Below are 22,623 nucleotides of genomic sequence, written 5' to 3'. Positions count from 1 at the left end.
GATTTTTTTAACTAACTTGATCCGACCATTTAAACCGGTTAGTGGTATTAATTTTATTTTTACAAAAAAGTTAAATAATGAAAGTAATCATTAATATACAGTTATAATTCGCTAATAAATAATATCATATAATTATAAATTTATATTTATAATGAAAAAATATATATAAATTGTAAAGTTCTTCACAAATTTTATTTTTTTGAACGTTCTTTCACAAATTTAAAAAGTAAATGACACTGGGACTACTGTTTAACGGAAAAAAGTCATCGTTTTGATTTTTCATTCAGTTTTCAATTCCATTCTAACAGAAAGAATATTATATTATATTATTATTATACAACAAAAAACAATTAAAAAAAAAAAAAACAACCGGCGAATCCAACTACAAATCTCGCCGGTGATCTCCGACGACCAACAATTCCGATCTCCAACATACAAATTACAAAACATCAATTTCCACATCTTATTATCATAATTTTTTAACTACAATTTCAATTTCCAAATGCCACCACAGCTTTTATAAAACATATATATATATAATTAAAATAATATAAAATGCAATCACAAATTTCCGGCAAGACACGTCAGCTTCTTCTTCTTAGAAGAAGAACAGCAGCAGCAGCAGCTTTTAATAATTATAATAATAATAATATTTTTTCTCATTCATTTCTTTTAAGAAATTTTGCAGATGATGATGAAAATGTACACAATTGTCATTCCGTTAGACATTTCTGGAGTAAACCTAACTGTTTTTACAGACATCCGTTTATTTCGGATTTCGGTCGTTGTCATTTCTTGAATAATAATTATAAATATGTAAGTATAGGTGTATTTATTTTTGTGATTATAGTTTATATGTAGTTGGATCATGATTGTGTGTATGTATGTAAGTGAAGTGGATGTTGATTATGTTAAAGGAATGAACTTTTGTTCGTTATGTTTAGGTAAAGTTATCGATAAATGTAACGAAAAGATCCAGGATGTGACAATGTGGGGTACCAAAAGTTCTCTCGCTCGTCGAAAGGAGTGAAGCGTCAAATTTTGGAGTCTAAAAGGATTAATTTTGGGTGGATTTAAGAACTTTCACTCTTTTTAACAAGCGAGAGATGTTTTGGGACTACACAATATCAAATTTTAGATTTTTGGTTACATTTCTTGGTAGTTTTTCTATATGTTTAGCAATTGAATTTATGTTGAAACTTGAGCTTCTCTAGAGCAAGTTAGGGAAATTATGGTGGGCTGGGCTGCTAAAATTTCTAGTTGTATATAAAAAGGAGTCAAAGTTCAAATTTTGGAGTGGAGGTTTGTTTAGGAATTAGGATCTTCATTTACATCTCTTGGCAATTTCCCCCAATGTTTAACTTGAAAGGGAGTCACTCATAAAGAGTACTTTTTCTTTGAAAGGCAAAAAAAAGGTACCCGTCAGTATCTTAGATTGATCATTTCCTTTTTTTTTTTTTTTTGTTTTGTAACGGCCTCAGATTGATTGTTTAACTTGCATGATTTTTTTTTCTGAAACATGTCAATGACCTGGTGTTGATCATTCATGTGTGCCAAACACCCAAACCATGTATAGTGTTTACTGTTTCCTTTATGTTCGATTTTAATATGGATTCTTATTTTTCACTCTAACAAGTAGAGTCATCATGTATCTCCCGACAGTGTTGATTTTAGATTATTGTTGATCACTTGATCTTTGATTTGGTTGTTTCCGGGTGCCGAAGTTCATCACTATGTTTGTAGTCAATTGAGTTTCTTAACTGGTATCTTGAAAATATGTGAATTAGTGTGTTCCTATCTAACCCTATGTTAAGATCGATACTTTTGTCATATGTTTATATCGTTGTGCTTATCAGGGTTATATGCCTAATGGGTACGCTTCATTAACAACATCCAGCGGCGGTGATGCAAAGGATTCAAAGCATACAAAGAAAAGTGAAGAAACGAATCTTGTTACAAAAGGAGAGGAAATCAATAATGCTAAAATTCTTACTACACTTGCGAAGTACTTGTGGATGAAAGATAACACGGAGTTCAGACTTAGAGTGCTCACTGCTATGGGATTCTTGGTTGGAGCCAAAGTGAGTAACGAGCTAATATTATTAGTTTATGTAGTATCAACGTCCATCATTTAAGGGATATTTTAAATCTGTATCAGGTAATGAATGTTCAAGTTCCCTTCTTGTTCAAGCTAGCCGTTGATTGGTTGACAACAGCAACAGGAAATCCAAGTTCACTTTCAGAGTTTGCAGCTGCGCATTCAACAGCTCTGGCCGTTTTTGTGAGTCCAGCAGCTGTATTGATTGGTTATGGGATAGCACGAACAGGGGCTTCTGCTTTCAACGGTACTTCATCATGAAGTAACTGCTGGTGCTTATCGTGATACTGTGTATTTGAATTCAAATCATACAATAAAGCATAATATAGCCTGTAATATTCATGTTCCGATGTAGTGCTGGATCTGGACTTATTAAATTGTTTTTTCTATTACAGAGTTGCGAACTGCAGTGTTTTCTAAGGTTGCATTGCGGACTATTAGATTGGTGTCAAGAAAGGTATGATCAAACTGAAATGACAGTTTCTCACCTAGTGCTCCTTACACTATTTGAGCTCTTAACATAAGGCATCTTGAAGAGCAGCTTATGACATACTTTCTGCGATATAGGTGTTTACACATTTACACCAGCTTGATCTGCGGTATCATCTTAGGTATAGCTGTTAATTTCCTGTTTGATCCGCCATTGATATTGGATAGAAGTTTTATCTTATATTAAAATATAGGTGCCAAGATACATGAATGATGAATGGGCACATATCTATTCAGTGTCAATCTAGTTCTATATTATAAATTACTCTAAACTGTAAAATGGATATGACCATGATAGAAAATGCACCATATTGTTAACGTAGTTGAATATTTTACTTATTGTTCGCACTATAATGGGTTAGTTACTGCCACCATTCCCTTAGGTTCTCCATGCGAAGCCTTTGGTTGAGGGTTCGAATCTTGCGAGCCTCATACATGGGGGATTTATGGTAAATAGGTGTTTCACTGGTGCAGTAGCTATGCTGGTTGTGAGTGGGTACCGCTAAGGTACCGGGGATCGGAGGGTTCCCTCCATCTACCCTTTTTTTTTATCCATATTGGATCACTGCTCATTCTGTTTACTTGCTTTTATCAAGGCAGCCAATTAATTTAGTTTCTTCAACCCTTGATACTGCAAAAGACTTGTATTGCTCGTTAGTATGTTTGACTGACATCTAAAGTGCAAAATGTTTATTGTCGTAACCTATTACAATCAAACATGTAAATGTATTGTCATGTAGTTGTCTCAGCCAATTATTGTGATGGAAACAAAGGTTTGCATCTATTTGTAGATGTTATGTTAATGCTTCGTATTTCACTTGAAGCCTAATATGAGGTTGCTAAGTAGCTAAAAGTTCTCTTCATATCTTCTCTATATTTTGTTTGCAGCCGAGAAACAGGTGCTCTAAATCGCATCATTGATCGTGGTAGCCGAGCTATTAACTTTATCCTCTCAGCCATGGTATTTAATGTTGTACCAACTATATTAGAGGTGAGATTGGTGTACTCAATACTATCTATTTGTGATCCTAATACTGATCTTCCATAAATTTCTTAGCATTTGCTATGATGGTATCAGATAAGGAATGGAATGGTTCATCATGAATATGTAAAAAAGTAGTTTATTTTGTCAAATGGAACGTGATTCCTTCCTTATGATTGATTTTCATTCCAAAACCACAGTTGTTTTTCTTTCCATTTCATGAGATAGTACAGTTTAATTCATTTTTAACTATGTTCTTTTAGATTTCTTTGGTATCTGGTATACTTGCGTACAATTTTGGAGCACCGTTTGCATGGATTACTTCTTTATCAGTTGCTGCATACGTTACCTTTACATTGGCCGTGACACAAGTACTTTGGTTTCATAACTTGTTTTAGTTCCTTCTCTTTTAATCAGAGCTGTCGTCTTAACTCATTTTTACCTCCAATTTTATCTCTTCCAGTGGAGGACTAAATTCCGGATGGATATGAACAAAGCGGATAATGATGCGAGTACACGAGCAATTGATTCACTTATTAATTATGAGGTATGCATGATGAAACAATTGACCTCTTTTCTTTCTCTTTATTTCCTCTCTCTTTTGCATTGTCTTCATACAAAGTTTCTGTCAGACTGTAAAGTATTTCAACAATGAGCAATTTGAAGCTGAGGAGTATGATAAATATCTAAAACGTAAGTGGCTTTTCTTCTCAAATGTATCATAAGATATTCAAGCTGGACTATTTAGTAGATTAGTTTCTATGCTTTAGAGGTGGCAATATGGCCCATTTAATGGGTTGATTGGTTTTTTGTTTTATTTCAAATGGGTCAATCAACTCATTTAGTTGGAAAGTGAACGTGTCACACATGTTGGAAATGTCGTAAAGTCTGTTTAATGTATACAGATATAGTTATTATTCTAACAATATATACTCGTATTATTTTAACATTATTAAACCATTAATTATCTATTAATAATAGCAAAAAAGGATTTTGACCCATTATCAACCCATCTGACCCACCCATCTTGCTACCTCTAGTAGTATGCCTGTCTTGAGTGGTAGGACGTAGGAGAAAGGGACAATAGGTTGATGTTAGCCAAGTGATTAACTTTTATACTAATTACTTTCAGGGTATGAAGATGCTGCCTTGAAGACACAACGCAGTCTTGCTTTTTTAAACTTTGGGCAAACTCTGATTTTCAGTACAGCTCTCTCAGCAGCAATGGTACTGAGTTCAGATGGTATTATGAATGGTGTGGCGACTGTCGGTGATTTGGTAAATTCTCTTTATTTCCCTGCTGTAGGTTTTTCTCCTAAGGTCTAAAGGTGGCATTTCGGACTAATCTACTTTTAAATGTGGTCAATCTGAGTAAATACCTAGCTACTAAGGCAAGGGACAAAATCGCCTAAAGTGTATTATTAATGGATAAAACCTCCGTATTCGTTTTATTTAACGGACTTAGGTTATTACTTTAAACACTTTGTTTTCATAATCTGTGTTTACGAGTTACCTGCCCCGACCGATCCCCTCATCTTGCCACCTCGAATGAAGTTGTATGATTTAGTGTGGCCATATAAGCTATTTATGATATGTGTAGGTTATGGTAAATGGGCTTCTCTTCCAGCTGTCTCTTCCACTCAACTTCCTTGGCAGTGTTTATCGCGAAACTGTGCAGAGTCTTATTGACATGAAATCCATGTTTCAGCTGCTTGAGGTAGTTTCCATTTTCTCCATCTTGCATTTTCATGATAAATCTACCATGATTTCCTTGTTCCATTTTTAATCATCAACTAGGCCTTGAGGTATGGAATTTTCTGATTGTTAGAACTCTCAGGAAGTCTCTTAACTCAACTTAAATAGATTCAATGGTTAAATTTCAGATGCACAATCTTACTATTTTTGCCCTAGGATGTATCATGAGAATGTCTACCATAACCTTGAAGCTTTGACTTTGAACATTAACTCTTTCATGGATGTTTATGTGGGCTCGAAAATAATAGTTGATGTATGGAACAATCAGCACTGTGATAAATGAATTTTAAAGTTGCTGTTTGAGAACATATATATGTTTTATATCTTTCTTGTGGGGTCTGTATTTTTATTTTCTTATACTCAGGGTCAGGTTATCTTTCTAGTAGGGAATTGTTAATCGTACCACAACTATTGATATATTTACCACAAACATGTATTACTGGCTTGTACAGTGTGTTATAATAGTTGTACAGTGTGGTAAATTTATCAAAAGTTATGGTACAAATATCACTTCCCTTTCTAGTACCTTAATCTGGACTGTTTTAATTGCAAGGTCTTCGTCATTTCATTTATTCTTATAAGAATTATGTGAGGGTTGTCAGGGTTGTGAAGGTCACACGATTTGGGTTGGGGTCAAAATCAGCAGCTTTTTTGTGCGCTCTGTTATGTTTCACGTTAGGTCAGGTTGACTTGAAACACACATTGTCAAGAATTTAATTCATCTTATCAATTATCAGTGTCCCGAATTATTTAAACATAATGATTTAGAAGGTTCTATGTAAGTAATTTTGTCTGATTTTACCTGTCTGACCAGTTAGATATTACACATAACCCAAATCAACCCATTAATAAGTAAAGTAGTCAAAACTGACTTGTCTAATTTTTATTGTGGTTTATAGTTGTGTCATTCTTTGTCAAAACTGCCATCTCTAACTTTTATCTTGGTTTTTCGGTGCCTTTTTCTTGTTTTTGAAGGAGAAAGCAGAAATCAGAGATGAAGAAGATGCAAAGCCTCTGGAGTTGAGTGGGGGTAGCGTTGAGTTTGAAAATGTTTATTTCAGGTGTAGTTTTCTCTTACTTGTGTTACTCTATAGAATTCTTATACATACTGCATAGACTGTTTCATATTGTGTCAATCTATGGTCATAAGTAATGATGCTTTTATTTCAGACATTGTCAAGAAAGTTAAACACAGTAGTCACCATTCACAACTATCTCTTAGAACTGATTACCTAATATACATCGTCAACTTATTTCATTGAAATTTTGTATGAATTTTTTTTGTTAAAGATATTTTGATGTCCATGTACTTGATTTAATGTACAAAGATGCTTAATGCCTGAGATATCAAGAGCAGGCGAACATGCCTACACAACTAACTTATAAACTGTTTATGTGTCGCAAGCGCTGCATCGTATATGATATGATGGCTTCGTTAATTTATATTGCTGATATGTACTCTGTTTTCACGACTTTAGTTATCTGACAGAAAGAAAGATTCTTGATGGGATATCTTTTGTTGTGCCAGCTGGGAAAAGTGTGGCTATTGTTGGAACTAGTGGCAGTGGTGAGACTTCTGTTCTTGGCAAAAAAACTTTATATTTTCATCTTTAAAGTGAGTAGCTTTCTTCATCTAGTTTGCGTACAATTATCTACAGCCAACATATGTTGTTGGCGTAATGTTTTTTTTTTTCATATTTATTTAGTATTAAGCTGACGGTGAAAATTGGAAACGGAAATCACACCAATAATTTGACCACCACAAATTAAATTTCATGTGCAGGGAAATCAACAATCCTTAGGATGATCTTTAGGTTCTTCGACCCGCAATCTGGCACGGTAACTAATATACATTATCTGATCACTAATTCGTATGAAGCTTTTTGGTAGTGGACGGTGGTGGAGAAATGGGTGGATCGGGTAATGGGGTCAGAACGAGTAATATGGATGTACAGTTTGGGTTGATCCAACTCATCTTTATTGAGAACTTTTTTTTTTCCAAAAAAAGTTAGCATGTTACATATGTTTACTAAAACTACATTATTACAATTACAATCATCTTGTGTGTGGACTGTGGATAAAGTGAATTAAAAGGTTATCACTTACTGAATATTGCTGCTTCACAGGTGAGTATAGATGGTCAGGATATACGAGAGGTGACACTAGAAAGCCTTAGGAAGCATATTGGTGTTGTTCCACAAGATACAGTAAGTTTGATAAAATTTCATCCTTGTGATGTCTTGTAGGCTTTTGTTGTACATATTATGTTTCTTTTACATTGATGTTTCTGTAATTTTTGCTTTTTGCAACCTGTGTTAATGAGCAGGTATTATTCAACAATACAATATTCCACAACATTCAATATGGTTCTCTATCATCTACCCCTGAGGAGGTTTATTCTTTTGCAGTATACTATACGTAAGTATATCACTAAATGGCTTTTTTCACTAACCAATAGGATCTTATAGGTATATGATGCTGCCCGAAAAGCAGCAATTCACGACACCATAATGAAATTTCCTGAAAAATATTCCACGCTTGTAGGGGAGCGTGGTCTTAAGGTGAGTCTTCTAGATGCATAATCTTTTGTTTATTTTTATGGCGTCTTATTGCTCATATGTTTTTAGTACAAAAATAGTAAAAGTTGCACTGGTATGCTCCAAAGCAACAAAGCAATTCTTATGTTTATTTTGGGAAAGTCGTTTGCTTATCTTTTTAATAGTAGAAAATTTTTTTCCCCATAACTACGCTATGTGTCAAAGATTGCAATCATTATGAGGCTTAGCGGCAAGTCATGGTAATGATGAATATTTGCTTTCCTACATGCTACTTTGGAATGAAATACCATTTGATTGTGGCTACAGGTTGCAAAATGAGTGGAAAGAAGAGAGAGAGAGAGAAGGGGGGGGGGGGGGGGGGGTAATGGTCTGGTCAATCTGGAAGACTTCTGTCAAAATCTTTTATATCTTTTAACTAATAGTGTGTAAAATCTTTTGATTAAAGCAATCAGAGGCTGTATGCATTAAAGACCTGTTCGACCCATTGACCCATCTCCTTTAGCTATGTGATTTTAGTATTTTACCTCTTCGAATAGTTAGAGTTACAATAACATAAAATAGTCCCATATATATATATGAATGGGTTAAAATTGCCACCCCAGTTTGTGACAAATATTGTTCTGACTAAATCCAATTTGGTTGTGCTGGGTAAAGCATAAATTATGTGTCTTTTAGTTTCTTCTCATCTTTAGTCCATTTTTGGAAGTTTTTTGGGTTTACACTAGTTGATTATCTTCCTGATGATTCACTTGCAGCTTAGTGGTGGTGAAAAGCAACGAGTATCATTAGCTCGTGCGTTCTTGAAAGCGCCTCCCATTTTGTAAGTGTGTCATCGCATACATTGTTACATATGCTAACAACTAAATTAATTAATTAAATAGGAAAACCGAGAGGGATCCCACTTTAGGCTACTGATACTGATTGTTAGGTATTAAGCTGATTTCAAGAGAACAAATAAGAGAAAACAACTGATTAACACAAATAAGCCGGATGTAAGTCGGCTGTTATAATAGAACGGCTGGAAATTAGAGCTCCAGTAACTCCCAAGTTCAACAGAACATAAAACAATATTCTAGACAAAGAAATTACGTATGGCACGCAGGCCTTATTTAAACATAACACTTAACCTAACTTGGCTGTCAAGTTATTACCAAAAGTAACAAACTAATTATCAAAACTTGTCACATAACCCCTTCAATTATTGAACTTCGTTTTTCTTTTTCTTTCTGTAATAAACACGCCAACTAGCCCCCCACTTCAGCGCACCCAACTGTTGAACCTGATCCGTAACACTACCCCCATCCCAAAGAACCACCTTGTCCTCAAGGTGAAAATCTGGAAATTGAGCTAACATTAGATCCATCTTCTCCCATGTTGCCTCTTCAACAGGTAAACCCACCCATGACAATAACACTTCCTTATTTGCACCCATTCCCCTTACACCCAATAACTCTTTAGGCTGCACCATCTCAGTCTTTTCTAAAACATATGGCAAAGTAGTTTCAGCTTGAACGTTCCCTAACGCCTTCTTTAGTTGTGACACGTGAAAAATGTTATGTATTGCCGACCCTTCAGGTAATTTCAGCTTATAGGCCACCTGCCCAATTTTTTCCAATACTTCAAATGATCCATAATAACGTGGTGATAACTTCTGATTAGAACGCGTTGTTACAGTTGATTGACGATATGGACGTAACTTGAGATAAGCCATTTCACCTATATTAAATTCTACATGCCTTTGCTTTTCATCAGCTTGAGCCTTCATGATATGCGGGGCACGGGAAAACTGGGTCTTCAGGTCCTCCAAGACTTGATTGCGTTCCACCAAGTATTTATCCACATCAAAAGTGAAAGCATTACCTGCATCATAATGCAAAAGTGCAGGAGGATCACGACCATACATGACCTTAAAAGGAGTCATTCCAATAGTTGAATGATATGACGTATTATATACCAATATTCTGCCCATGGTAACCACTTAATCCACTCTTTTTCGGTTTTCCAGAAACAAAACACCTTAAATATGTTTCCAAACTCCGATTAACAACCTCTGTTTGACCATCCGTTTGTGGACGATAGGCAATACTTCTTTTTAAAGCTGTTCCCATAAACTTGAACAATTCTGTCCAAAAATGACTTACAAAAACTTTGTCACGATCAGATACGATAGATTTAGGAATGCCATGCAGTCTTACTACCTTGTTAATGAACACAGATGCCACAGAGGAAGCCGTATATGGATGCTTCAAAGGAATAAAATGCGCCCCTTTACTGAGTCTATCCACCACTACAAATATCACAGTATACCCTCCCGATTTAGGTAATCCATCAATAAAATCCATTGTCAAATCTTCCCAAATCCGTTCTGGTAACGACAACGGTTGCAACAGCCCTGCTGGAGAAAGATTAGAATACTTGTTTCTTTGGCAAATGTCACGTTCAGCTACCAACTGGGAAATATCTCGACGCATTCCTTTCCAATAAAATTCTCGACTAATCCGTTGATATGTTTTTTGTGTACCTTCATGTCCACCCATGACGCCCCCATGAATGTCAAGGAATAACTGTTTGATCCAGTTAGACTTCTTTGGAAGAACAACTCGACCCTTATACCATAGAATTCCATCATGGACTGAATACCCATCCATTCCCAAGCTTCCATTTGTAACCTGATCTTGTAATTCTACTAACTCCTTATTAGTTTGCAACTCAAGGCGTAAGGCATCATCTAACACCACCCGACTAATGTTTACATTTCCCAATTCAAGTATCTCACCCCGACGTGATAAAGCATCAGCTGCCCCGTTCTCCCTTCCCGGTCGATACAAAATAGAAAATTCATACCCTGACAATTTCACAATCCACTTCTGATGTTCTCCAGGCATAGTCCGTTGTTCCAATAAAAATTTCAGACTCTTTTGATCAGTGACCACTGTAAACTTACGTCCTAGCAAATATGGACGCCACTTTTGAACTGCCAAAACAATGGCCATTAGCTCACGCTCATATACAGATTTTAACTGAGCTCTCTTACCTAACACTTAACTAAAATAAGCAATCGGTCTTCCTTCCTGCATTAACACCGCCCCAATCCCTTGCCCCGATGCATCCGTTTCTAATAAAAACTCCTTAGAAAAATCAGGAAGTGCCAACACCGGTACTCGGGTCATAACTTGTTTTAGTTCCTCAAAAGCACGAGAGGCTGCCTCTGACCACTTAAAACTATCTTTCTTAAGCAAATCTGTTAAAGGTCTTGCAATTGTTCCATACCCATTAACAAATTTACGGTAATACCCCGTCAATCCTAAAAAACCTCTTAACTCTCTTAAAGTTCGTGGTGTCGGCCAATCCGAGTAATCTTGGATGGATCTGCCATGACACCCTGACTTGTGACAATATGACCCAAATATTCCACACTTCGTTGGCCAAAAATGCACTTTATACGGTTACAGTATAAACCTTCCTTTCGTAGAATTTCAAAGACTAATGACAAATGTTCCCGATGGTCTTGCATACTTCGACTATAAACAAGAATATCATCAAAGAAAACTAAAACAAACTTACGGAGATAAGCTTGGAATACCTTGTTCATCAGCGACTGAAAAGTTGAAGGAGCATTGGTTAAACCAAACGACATAACTAGAAATTCATAATGACCATCATGTGTCTGAAAAGCTGTCTTGTGAACATCAGATTCCTTCATTCGAATTTGATGATACCCCGATTTAAGATCTAACTTTGAAAAAACCGTAGCACCATGTAACTCATCCAACAATTCATCTATAACAGGAATAGGAAACTTATCTAATACTGTTACTTTATTTAGAGCCCGATAATCAACACAGAACCGCCAACTTCCATCTTTCTTTTTAACCAATAATACCGGACTTGAGAAAGGACTACTACTTGGTCAAATAATTCCAGCCGTTAACATCTCTCCCACTAATTTCTCAATTTCATCCTTCTGAAATTGTGGGTAGCGATATGGCCGAACATTCACAGGTTCTGACCCACTTTTTAAAATAATGGCATGCTCATGTGCCCTAGATGGCGGTAAATCTGTTGGCATTAAAAATACATCCGCGAAAGAAACCAATAATTCATCCAAGTCTGGATGAACTTGAGACTCGGGATTAGTAACAATATCCAACCCAGCGCAACACAACAAATATCCTGCCTCAACCCTCTCAATATCCCGCACTAAAGAATGTAACAAGGTCGCTCCCCGTTGCAAACTCAACTCGCCACGTAGGGTGACTGCCCGTCCCTCATAGTAGAAACTCATAGTTAAAGCTCCCCAATTAACCCGTGTAACACCCAATTTCTGCAACCATTTCATTCCCAATATAACATCTGTGCTACCCAACTCCAAAGAATAAAAATCTTCGACCACCTCAATTTCTGGAAAACACACACACACGCTTTGGCACAAGCCAGAGCTGGTATCCAACTTCCCATTACCCAACACAATTCCCGTAGAACGAATTCCATAGACCACTAAACTTAGTGTATCTACCAACTTAACCGACACAAAATTATGAGTCGCTCCACAATCAATCAGAACCACCACATCTCGGACTCCTATCCTACCTTTCACCTGCATTGTCTGCGGAGAAGAAAAACCAACTACCGAGCAGGCAGAAACAGAAATTGCATCCAAATGAACATGTGACGAGTCTCCCTCATCCTCTGAATCATCCTCCCCAGCATCAATAAGCAACTGTAAACACCGCAAATTCTTATCCGGACAACGATGAGTTGGTCCAAACTTTCCATCACAGCGAAAACATAAACCTTTGGCACGCTTATCCGCATATTCTGCATCAGTCAACTGCTTAAACCCTGATTTTGTACCCCCACCCTTATCACCTACCTTTGCCTCTCCAATTTTGGTGGCTGCTCTCCCAACGTTTATCTGCTTACCACCGAACCCAATGCGTCCAGACCCCACTTTAACTCCTCCCTTGCCACCCTCAAGCAAACCACCCATGCGATCTTCATCAATCATAATGGCTAAACGTATTGTTTGAGGTAACCCGGTTGGTTGTAAAATACGAACCGCTGATCTAATCTCTTGTTTCAAACCTTTAATAAAGGTGCCTAGCATCACCACCTCCTGAAGTCCTGGCAATTGGGCTGCCAATGTTTCAAAGAGACTCACATATTCCCTTACCGTACCGGTCTGTTGAATTGCTAAAAACTGTTCGTACAAATTTCCAAGATGTGAAGGCTGGAATCGATCGAAAACATGAAACTTTAGTATATCCCAAGTCTCGAAAGACTCACGATTCTCACGCCATCTAAACTAATGCAACGCCCGTCCTTCTAAGCACAAAACCGCGGCTCTCAATCTCTCTCTAGGTTGCACAAACCCCTGCACATTAAAGAAACGTTCCATCTTGTATACCCAACCATACGCATCCTCCCCATCAAACATCGGCATCTTCAACTTACGCAAACGATAATCTCCCTGATGCACGGAATTATCCCCAAACTGATTGCATCCATGCTTGAAGATCTGGTCATGAAACAACCCCGATCTCTTGCTGTTCAACGCATTATTTGGTTCTGTAAACAAACCAGAAGCGTTTCCCGCTTCAAAATTCCCAAACCGCAACTCAGATTTCCCAATAGGACTAATCGAATGACCCCCCGACCATCTTTTGTACTCGAGATTTGAATTAATTACCTCAGCCTCTTGAGACTTTTAAACCGTAACACTTTTCTGGCATGGTGGTATATGGAATCGCTCCCGAAGAAACCGGGGAATTGTTCCTGGAACTTAGCTGTAACCAAATCCAGAATTTTGTTAGTAGTTTCCTCCAAGTTAGCTTTGAAATCCGCTGCCATCTCCTCCTGTCCACGCCTCAACTGATCTAATCTACTCTCAACAGCTGCTGCCCTTTCCTCCGATTCCCGCTTAAAATTCAGAAAGTCAGCATCTACTTCATTAACCTTACGAGTCATCTTTCCCACCAGTCGCAAGAGCAAAGGCTCTGATACCAATTGATACTGATTATTAGGTATTAAGCTGATTTCAAGAGAACAAATAAGAGAAAACAACTGATTAACACAAATAAGCCGGATGTAAGTCGGCTGTTATAATAGAACGGCTGGAAATTAGAGCTCCAGTAACTCCCAAGTTCAACAGAACATAAAACAATATTCTAGACAAAGAAATTACGTATGGCACGCAGGCCTTATTTAAACATAACACCTAACCTAACTTGGCTGTCAAGTTATTACCAAAAATAACAAACTAATTATCAAAACTTGTCACATAACCCCTTCAATTATTGAACTTCGTTTTTCTTTTTCTTTCTGTAATAAACACGCCAACTAGCCCCCCACTTCGGCCCACCCAACTGTTGAACCTGATCCGTAACATCTACTCGCGGAAATTGAGCTTTTTCTCTGATGTACTTGGCCTAACTGGTTCTGGTGGCCGTTTCCTTGACTATTACTTTCTACCTGGCCATCGCAAGATGTTTACCCAGTGAAGATTGAACCCTGTCTCTTCTGATACTTTCAGGACGCACGGCTTACCTCCGCGCTAAAGACTAAATTCTTGCACTAATGTTAGTTTGCAACAATGTCAAAATTCTTATATCTAGTTAACGCCAATGATCTTTTTTCACCTTCCTTGCAAAAATGCAAAATAGTTAACGCCAGTTTCCACTTATAGGTTTTCAAGTAATGGAATAATTGAACATGTTACTTACGTGGTCGGAAACTTACCTACATTCATGGGCGTTGCTAGGTGGTTATCATATTTCTTGAGTTTTGTAGTATGGTAAGAAGAGTTGAGAAGAAGAGATTTTGGGGGGAAAAATATTATTATCTCATTAAGCTCAAAACTAAAATACAATTACATTATATATTGAATCAAAATAACCGTCTCTAAGTAAGTTTGTTACAGAAGTTACATTATTGCCCCCTTAACTATTCTATACTCTACAAAATAGACTAGAAGTTTAATATCCTTTCCTAATTACATTTTATTACAATGTACAAAACAAGAGTATAGAGTCTTCTTCATCTTGCTACTTTGTCTTGTGACTTCAAAGGCATTAACACTAGAATTCGATGCTTCTTCTTTGACATTGTTTACATTCTCATACCCCTCGCAAGTTGAGAGGTTGTAAGGATTACAACAACTCAACTTGGATAAGCAATTGTAGTGCAGTGTTCTTGATAGAGCTTTTGTAAGAATATCTGCTATCTGAGCTTTTGTTGAGATGTATTGAGGGCTGATGTGACCTGATCTTATCTTCTCTCTTACAAAGTGACAATCCAGTTCTATATGTTTTGTTCTTTGATGATGAACTGGGTTAGAAGCAAGAGCTATTGTTGAGGCATTGTCACAAAGCATCACAATGGGAGTAGGAACAGAAACTGCAAGATCTTTCAATAAGCAAGTTAACCATGTAATTTCACAAGTACTATCAGCCAATGCTCTGTATTCAGCTTCAGTTGAAGATCTGGATACTACACTTTGTTTCTTGGATTGCCAGGAAATAAGACTATTGCCAAGAAATATGGCATAACCTGAAACTGACCTTCTGGACATTTGACAAGGAGCCCAGTCACTATCACAAAAATTGGTTAGTGTGAGGGTGTTGTAGGTAGGAAAGAAGAGTCCTTGGCCAGGATTAAGCTTGATGTATCTAAAAACTCTGAGTAAAGCTTTCATGTGATCAGAGGTGGGAGAGTGTGAGAATTGACTGAGGTGTTGAGCTGCAAAGGCAATATCAGGTCTTGTGATGATGAGATAAATGAGTTTTCCCACCAGTTTTCTGTATATGGTAGTGTCAGGTAGGGGTTCACCAGTTGTGGCAGTCAGTTTATGTGTTGGGTCAAGTGGTGTGATTGCTGGTTTAAGATGAGTTACCTCAGCCTGTTCAAGAAGATCAAGAGCATACTTTCTCTGGCTCATAGCCAAACCACTTTTGTTTCTGAGAAATTCAATCCCTAAATAATAGTGTAATGGACCAAGAGCCTTGATGCTAAATTGTTGATGTAACTTTGTTTTCACAGAATCTAGCAAATGTTGACTAGTTCCACAAATTAAAATATCATCGACATATACCAGTAAAGCCAGAAAATCCTTATTTGAGGTAAAGGTGAACAAAGAGGTGTTTGCATAACTCTGAATGAAGCCAAGTGTTGAGAGAAATGTGGTGAGTTTGATGAACCATTGTCTATTGGCTTATTTGAGACCATAAAGGGATTTGGTTAGCTTGCACACAGTGTAAGGGGGTAAAGTGTGTTTGTATCCTTTTGGAATGGTCATGTATACCTCTTCATTCAGATCACCATGTAAAAAAGCATTATTTACATCAAGTTGCTCAATTAACCAATCCTTTGTTATTGCTACAGCTAAAAGGGTTCTAACAGTTACCATTTTGGCAATTGGGGCAAAGGTTTCTTTGTAGTCTATGCCTAATTGCTGTGTGAAGCCTTGAGCAACTAGTCTGGCTTTGAATCTCTCTATTGTTCCATCAGCATGGTGTTTTATTCTATAAACCCATTTGCCTCCTATGGGGATTTTTCCAGGAGGAAAGGTGACTAAAGTCCAAGTATTATTCTTTTCTAATGCATCTATTTCAGTGGTCATGGCATCTATCCATTTTGGATCCTTGGATGCTTGATTGTAGGTCTTTGGTTCAGTGTGGGTATCAATAGAGTTGATTAGGTGTAGAGAAGAAGGAGAAAGGTTGGAGTAATTGAGGTAATTGTTGATTGAATATTTGGAGGTGACAGAATTAATATTAGAAGGAGGAAGTTTATATGAAAAATCTTTGAGTTTGGTTGAAATGGTTTTGGTTCTATTTGATTGCCTGGAAGGTTGTGGGTGTGGAGGTGGAGGTGGAGGTGGTTGTATTGGTGATGGTGTAATTATTGGTTCTGGAGAATTAGAAGTGGATGGAATAGAATGTGAAGGGGAAGAGATAGGAGAAATATTTTCAGAAGAGATTGGAGGTGGAAAGAATATAGGAGAAGAAATTGTAGTTGCAGGTTCTGAGGGGGTTTCATTGTGAAAGGGAAATTCAATTTCATGAAAAATTACATGTCTGCTGACAAAAATGGTATGATTATTTCGATTGTAAAGAAGATATCCTTTTTGATTTTGAGGGTAACCAAGTAACACACATGGAATGGCTCTAGGTGCAAATTTGTCATTGCTATGAACAGAGGCAAAACATTTGCAACCAATTGTTTTTAAATGAGTAATATCTGGAGTTTCATGGTAGATGACTTCATAGGTGGTTTTGAAATTTATAACACTAATTGGTAACCTATTAATTATATAGGTAGCAACCAAGATGGAATAACCCCACAGATTAGATGGAAAATTGGCTTGAATTTGGATTGCCCTGGCCACTTCTAACAAGTGTTTGTGTTTCCTTTCAACTCTAGCATTTTGTTGAGGAGTGTAAGGGCATGATGTTTGATGAATAATGCCATGGATTTGAAGAAAAGTTTGAAGATCAGAATTGGTGAATTCAGTGCCATTGTCAGTTCTTAATGTTTTGATTGATGTTTTGAATTGATTAAGAACATATGTATGAAATATTTTCAGAGTAGAAAAGACATGACATTTTGATGGAAGAAGGTAAACCCAAGTGGCTCTGGAATAGTCATCTACCAAAGTGAGAAAATATTTACATTTATTGATTGTTGGATGTTTATAAGGACCCCAAACATCAGCATGAACTAGTTCAAAAAGAGTATAAGCATGTGAATTACTAGAAGGAAAAGAAAGTAAATGTTGTTTAGACAGAGGACATATGCTACATTTTACAGAATCATGAGCATTTTTATTGAAAGAAATACAAGAAATCTTTTGTAAGACTTGAGAAGAAGCATGTCCCAGTCTAGCATGCCAGAGGCTTGGATTGCTTGTGGACGAGAGGATGGTGGTGGAGTTGTTCAGAATTGCAGAGGAGGTGAAGACATAGAGACCATGTGATACTGAGCCAAGATGGAGCACCCCATCATGGCCCTGCAAGTAACAGGCATTATTAGTGAAAGTAATAGCAGATTGAGTTGTTTTTGTGAGTTTTCTGATGGAAATGAGGTTATAAGCAAAAGTTGGAATATATAGCACATTATGCAGAGTAATTTTGGAGGTTAATTCAACTGAGCCAGTATGAGTGACTTTGACTTTTTGACCATTTGGTAGATATACAGATATAGGATTAGGACATGGGGTGAGTGTGGTGAATTGAGATGATTTTGTGCAAATATGGTCAGTAGCACCACTATCAAGAATCCAAGCATCTATAAAAGCATATATGCATGATACCACATGTTGATAAATGCATGCAGAAATGAAATAATAAGTGTCATTAGAATGATTACCCTGTGTAGTATGATGCATCATAAGCATGAGTTGATTGAGCTGGTTCTGCAATTGGTCCATCCTGCTATGCATGTTGTGATCTGAAGTTGTCTGAGTTTCCTTGAAAGGAGTGATATCCTGCATTGGTGTGGTGTTCTGCATTAGGGTGTTCTGATGTGGTGCTAGTTCTTGTATGAGAACAGAGTTGGCAATTTTCCCTTTGTATGGTCCAGGAGGTTTAAATTTTCCATGGAGAGGATGACCAGGGAGATATCCAATGATCTGATAGCACTCTTCTTTGAAATGACCTTTCCTGTTACATTTTCCACAAAATACTCCTTTTCTAAAAAGTCCTTTCCTGTCATTCACTCTAGGTGGATATGGGACTTTTGGTTTGAAGTTGGTATTGGTTTGAATGGCCCTCGAAATAGATGGTGTGTAGGTTGATAAAGTTGCAGGAGTGATGTTTGGTTTTGGCAAGATTCCTTCCCTCTGCTTTTCTTCCTGCCTAAGCATTCCATATGCCTTTGGAAAAGTTGGCAATGGTTGTTGAAGCAATAATTGACCTCTAATATTAGCATATGAGTCATCTAGGCCCATTAAAAATTGCATCAACCTCTTTCTTTGCTCTCTCTCACCATTAGTTTTTCCATTTTCACAAGTACAATTGCAGGTGCATGCATAAGGAGCCTCTAGTGCATCAATCTCATCCCAAAAACCTTTTAATTTGTGATAATAGACCTCTATACTAGCATTGTCCTGTTTGAGTTGTCACATCAACACTAATCTGGTAAATCCTATGAGCATCTAATTGTGCATAATGATCATTCAATTCTTTCCATAAATCAGCAGCAGTATTGATAAAACTCAAACTATATCCAATTGATTCAGAGATGGAGTTCAAGATCCAAGAAATTACCATGTCATTAGTTCTTTCCCACAGAGGTTTGAGAGGTGATGTTGTTGTTGGTTCTTTGTACTCTCCAGTGATGATCTTGAGTTTGTTCTTTGCACTTAACGCAATTAGCATTGATCTTTTCCATGAACCGAAGTTATCTGATGAGTTAACGTCTTTGAGATAAGAATGAGTCCTGGATGATCTGTTTGATGAAGATAAAGTGGATTCCACATCAATAAGTGATTCTTGATTTGTTGTTGTAGTTGTTTCGGTCGACATCCTTGATTTTGGATTTAATTGAATTATTTTGTGATTTTTCAAGAAATTAGGGTTTTGAGATGAAATTGGGGATTTTGATCAGGAGTGTTTAGGGTAGTATGAAAGTTATATCGGTCGACAGAAGAGAGAGAGTATAATCGATTTGATGAAGAAGTTGACCGGTGTCAATGGCGGATTCCGGTGATCGCCGGATAAAGCTCTGATACCATAAGAAGAGTTGAGAAGAAGAGATTTTGGGGGGAAAAATATTATTATCTCATTAAGTTCAAAACTAAAATACAATTACATTATATATTAAATCAAAATAACCGTCTCTAACTAAGTTTGTTACAGAAGTTACATTATTGCCCCCTCAACTATTCTATACTCTACAAAATAGACTAGAAGTTTAATATCCTTTCCTAATTACATTTTATTACAATGTACAAAACAAGAGTATAGAGTCTTCTTCATCTTGCTACTTTGTCTTGTGATTTCAAAGGCATTAACACTAGACTTCGATGCTTCTTCTTTGACATTGTTTACATTCTCATATGGGTCATAGAATGAATATGGGTTCCAATTTTAACTTATGTAGAAACCACATGGCAAATATTTATCTTAAGTGCAAGTATAAGGGATGTTTATAGAGTTGTGTAACAAACTGGACTGTAAATTTTGACCCATTGATGATGAATTAGTCAATTTGGATTATGTTTTATCTCAAATGGGTCAGACAAAAAAGTTCGGCTGGAAGGGGGAGTGGGCGAATGGGCTGAAAGTTTTTCAAAGTGTGCTTTTAAAGTATTCAACCTCCTAAGTAGTTTTGTTTAAAGTATTAGATTGTTCTTGTAATAATGGAGTTTTTGCAATACTATTGAACAAATATCTAAAAGCTTTCAAAAATTGGACAAAAAATCTCAAAATAATGTTTGCAGCTTAACTCGATAGATCTGATGCAACAAATACATGCAGTTTGGTTGCCAACCCTAAATAAATATACCGCTAACGCATCCCTTGCGAAGCCTATTGGCGTCGGTGCATCATGGTTGTCTTCTAATGTGCAAAAACATAGATGATAATTTATGTCATTTTCTTTCAGGTTGTGTGATGAAGCGACAAGTGCTCTAGATAGCACAACAGAAGCAGAGATACTAAGTGCACTAAGGTCACTCGCCAATAACAGAACATCCATCTTTATCGCTCATAGACTTACAACTGCAATGCAGTGTGATGAGGCGAGCTAGTCTCTCTGAAATCCTTTCCTGTTATTTAAATTCACGCCACAGTGTGCCCGGGGGGGGGGGGGGGGGGGGGGGGGGGGGATTACCCAGTTTAGTTACTAGTAGGTTGATTTGGGTTATATTCTGACAATCAAAATTTTAGGCTACGAGGAAACTATCCTTTTTGCTACCTGCAAAATCAATTTCTTCAGAAAATTAAGTTATTGTAAGTAATATTTTGGCTAAGATATCCTCCTGATAATCATGTGACTCGGAGGATAAATAGCAAGATGTTTTAGAAGGGTACATCATAAGCTGTAATTATGTATATCCGTAATCATATTTAACCATGAGTGTTTAAAACAAATCAAAAGTAAAATTGGACAATAAATGTCCTGTGCCTAGGTCAACTTAACCCATGTTGACCTGTACAGATTATTTTACTCATTTGACTGGTTGCACAACCCTCTCATTCAGCCACCCCTACTATTGGAGGGTTGTCTTGTAAAGTGTTCCAACCAACATTTTGCTAATTATGCCCTTTCATTTTATTTTCTCTAGATTATAGTTCTGGAAGGTGGCAGGGTCGTAGAACAAGGTCCTCATGAAGTTCTCTTGGCTAATGCTGGTCGATATGCACAACTCTGGTCTCAGCAAAATAGTACCATTGATTGACTTAACGGCATCATCAAAAGATTTGAAAGACGTACGGCTAACCTATCAAAACTAGATGGTTTTGCATTCTTTCATATTATAGTCATTGATCGTGCTACCAAAATAAGGTAAGGGTGGCTTTGAAAGAGTCATCAGCCGAGTCACTTTCCTGTTGTGTTATAGCCAACGCGTGTGCGGTGTGTGTACCAAAATAAGGTTCTAGGGAATAAAGACAAGTTGTAACTTGTTTAGGTCATTGTATTTTATGATCTTGATATTGTTTGCATATAAAACCTCACAAACATCATATATTGAAATGCAGCCATTGCAGACAGAATTTATGCTTGTTTAAAATACTGATTTTGGGTTCACAGGGCAAGCGTCTAAAGAGTTTGTTGAAAGTTAAAATATGTTCCTTGTAAATCTTCCAATTCGGTCACATGTGAAAGTCTTGAAGATTTAGTGATAACACTCTTTTTTAAAGATTTTTTATTTAGGTTACATGTTAGAATTTGTTCACATGCAATAAGTTACATAAGTGGAAGTGATAACAAAAAAAATTTTGAAGAAAAAAAAAAACTGAAGTTACTTTTCATTTATGTTTGGCTGAATATAAGTTAGCATGTAAACATTCTAGACCATTCATGTGTTACACATATTAAGAAACATGTAGTTTTACATGTTCTCTACCAATTCTTTTGATTTTTGAATATGAAGTCGAGTGAGAGAAACAGAACACCTTCATTTTTTTAATTTTTTTTCCATTGTAAATTTTGTATATAAATCGATAAGATTACATATCAATCGTAGATACATTTCTTTTTTCATAATATTAATCACAGGCCTTATTTTTGAACTAGATTAAACCCGTACGTTGTGCGGGACTGACTAAAACCGTAAACTAAAATTAACTGAAAATTAGAATTATTATTCATGGTTTATGATAATATAAAAAAATAGTCAATTTGTAACTGATGCAAATAATAGAATTATAATTTATAAATATATAATATATATCAAAAATGTTAAAGCATAACTAATGAAACATATAAATTAATAAATCATAAAATTCTTTTTAATAATCTATATTTATTAAATATAATATAATAAACAATCTCATTTGAAACAATGATATTTATCATTGAACTAATAAAAAGACGCGGTCTAAAACATATAAACATCTTTATGCTCATATATTATCAAAAGATGTAATCTTCTTAGTTATATAGAGATAAGTTGCAAATATAGATTTAAGTATAAAAAATATGTGTGTCAAATTGATTAAGTAAATATCTAATTTAACATTGATCATATAATCAGTTAGATATTAAGTAAATTATATTTCACGTAAATGGAAGGTAGA

General features: G+C 36.4%; 1 protein-coding gene across 1 annotated transcript; it reads left to right on the top strand.

Moving 5' to 3' along the window:
- Window positions 1–321: 321 nt before the first annotated feature.
- Window positions 322–21,597, top strand: LOC122582796 (ABC transporter B family member 25, mitochondrial-like). The gene is made up of 20 exons (XM_043755233.1): window positions 322–816; window positions 1,857–2,081; window positions 2,159–2,345; window positions 2,494–2,555; window positions 2,666–2,709; window positions 3,476–3,578; window positions 3,833–3,940; window positions 4,033–4,116; window positions 4,202–4,262; window positions 4,702–4,847; window positions 5,170–5,286; window positions 6,300–6,385; window positions 6,803–6,891; window positions 7,108–7,163; window positions 7,451–7,531; window positions 7,651–7,716; window positions 7,793–7,885; window positions 8,638–8,702; window positions 20,486–20,621; window positions 21,168–21,597. The coding sequence occupies exons 1-20, from the start codon at window positions 556–558 to the stop codon at window positions 21,279–21,281; spliced, it is 2,184 nt and encodes a 727-aa protein (XP_043611168.1). The 5' UTR covers window positions 322–555; the 3' UTR covers window positions 21,282–21,597.
- The last annotated feature ends 1,026 nt before the right edge of the window (window positions 21,598–22,623 follow it).

This window comes from Erigeron canadensis, chromosome 9 (assembly GCF_010389155.1).
Source record: "Erigeron canadensis isolate Cc75 chromosome 9, C_canadensis_v1, whole genome shotgun sequence".
In the NCBI taxonomy this organism is placed as follows: Eukaryota; Viridiplantae; Streptophyta; class Magnoliopsida; order Asterales; family Asteraceae; genus Erigeron; species Erigeron canadensis.
This window is presented reverse-complemented; position numbering and strand designations above follow the sequence as displayed.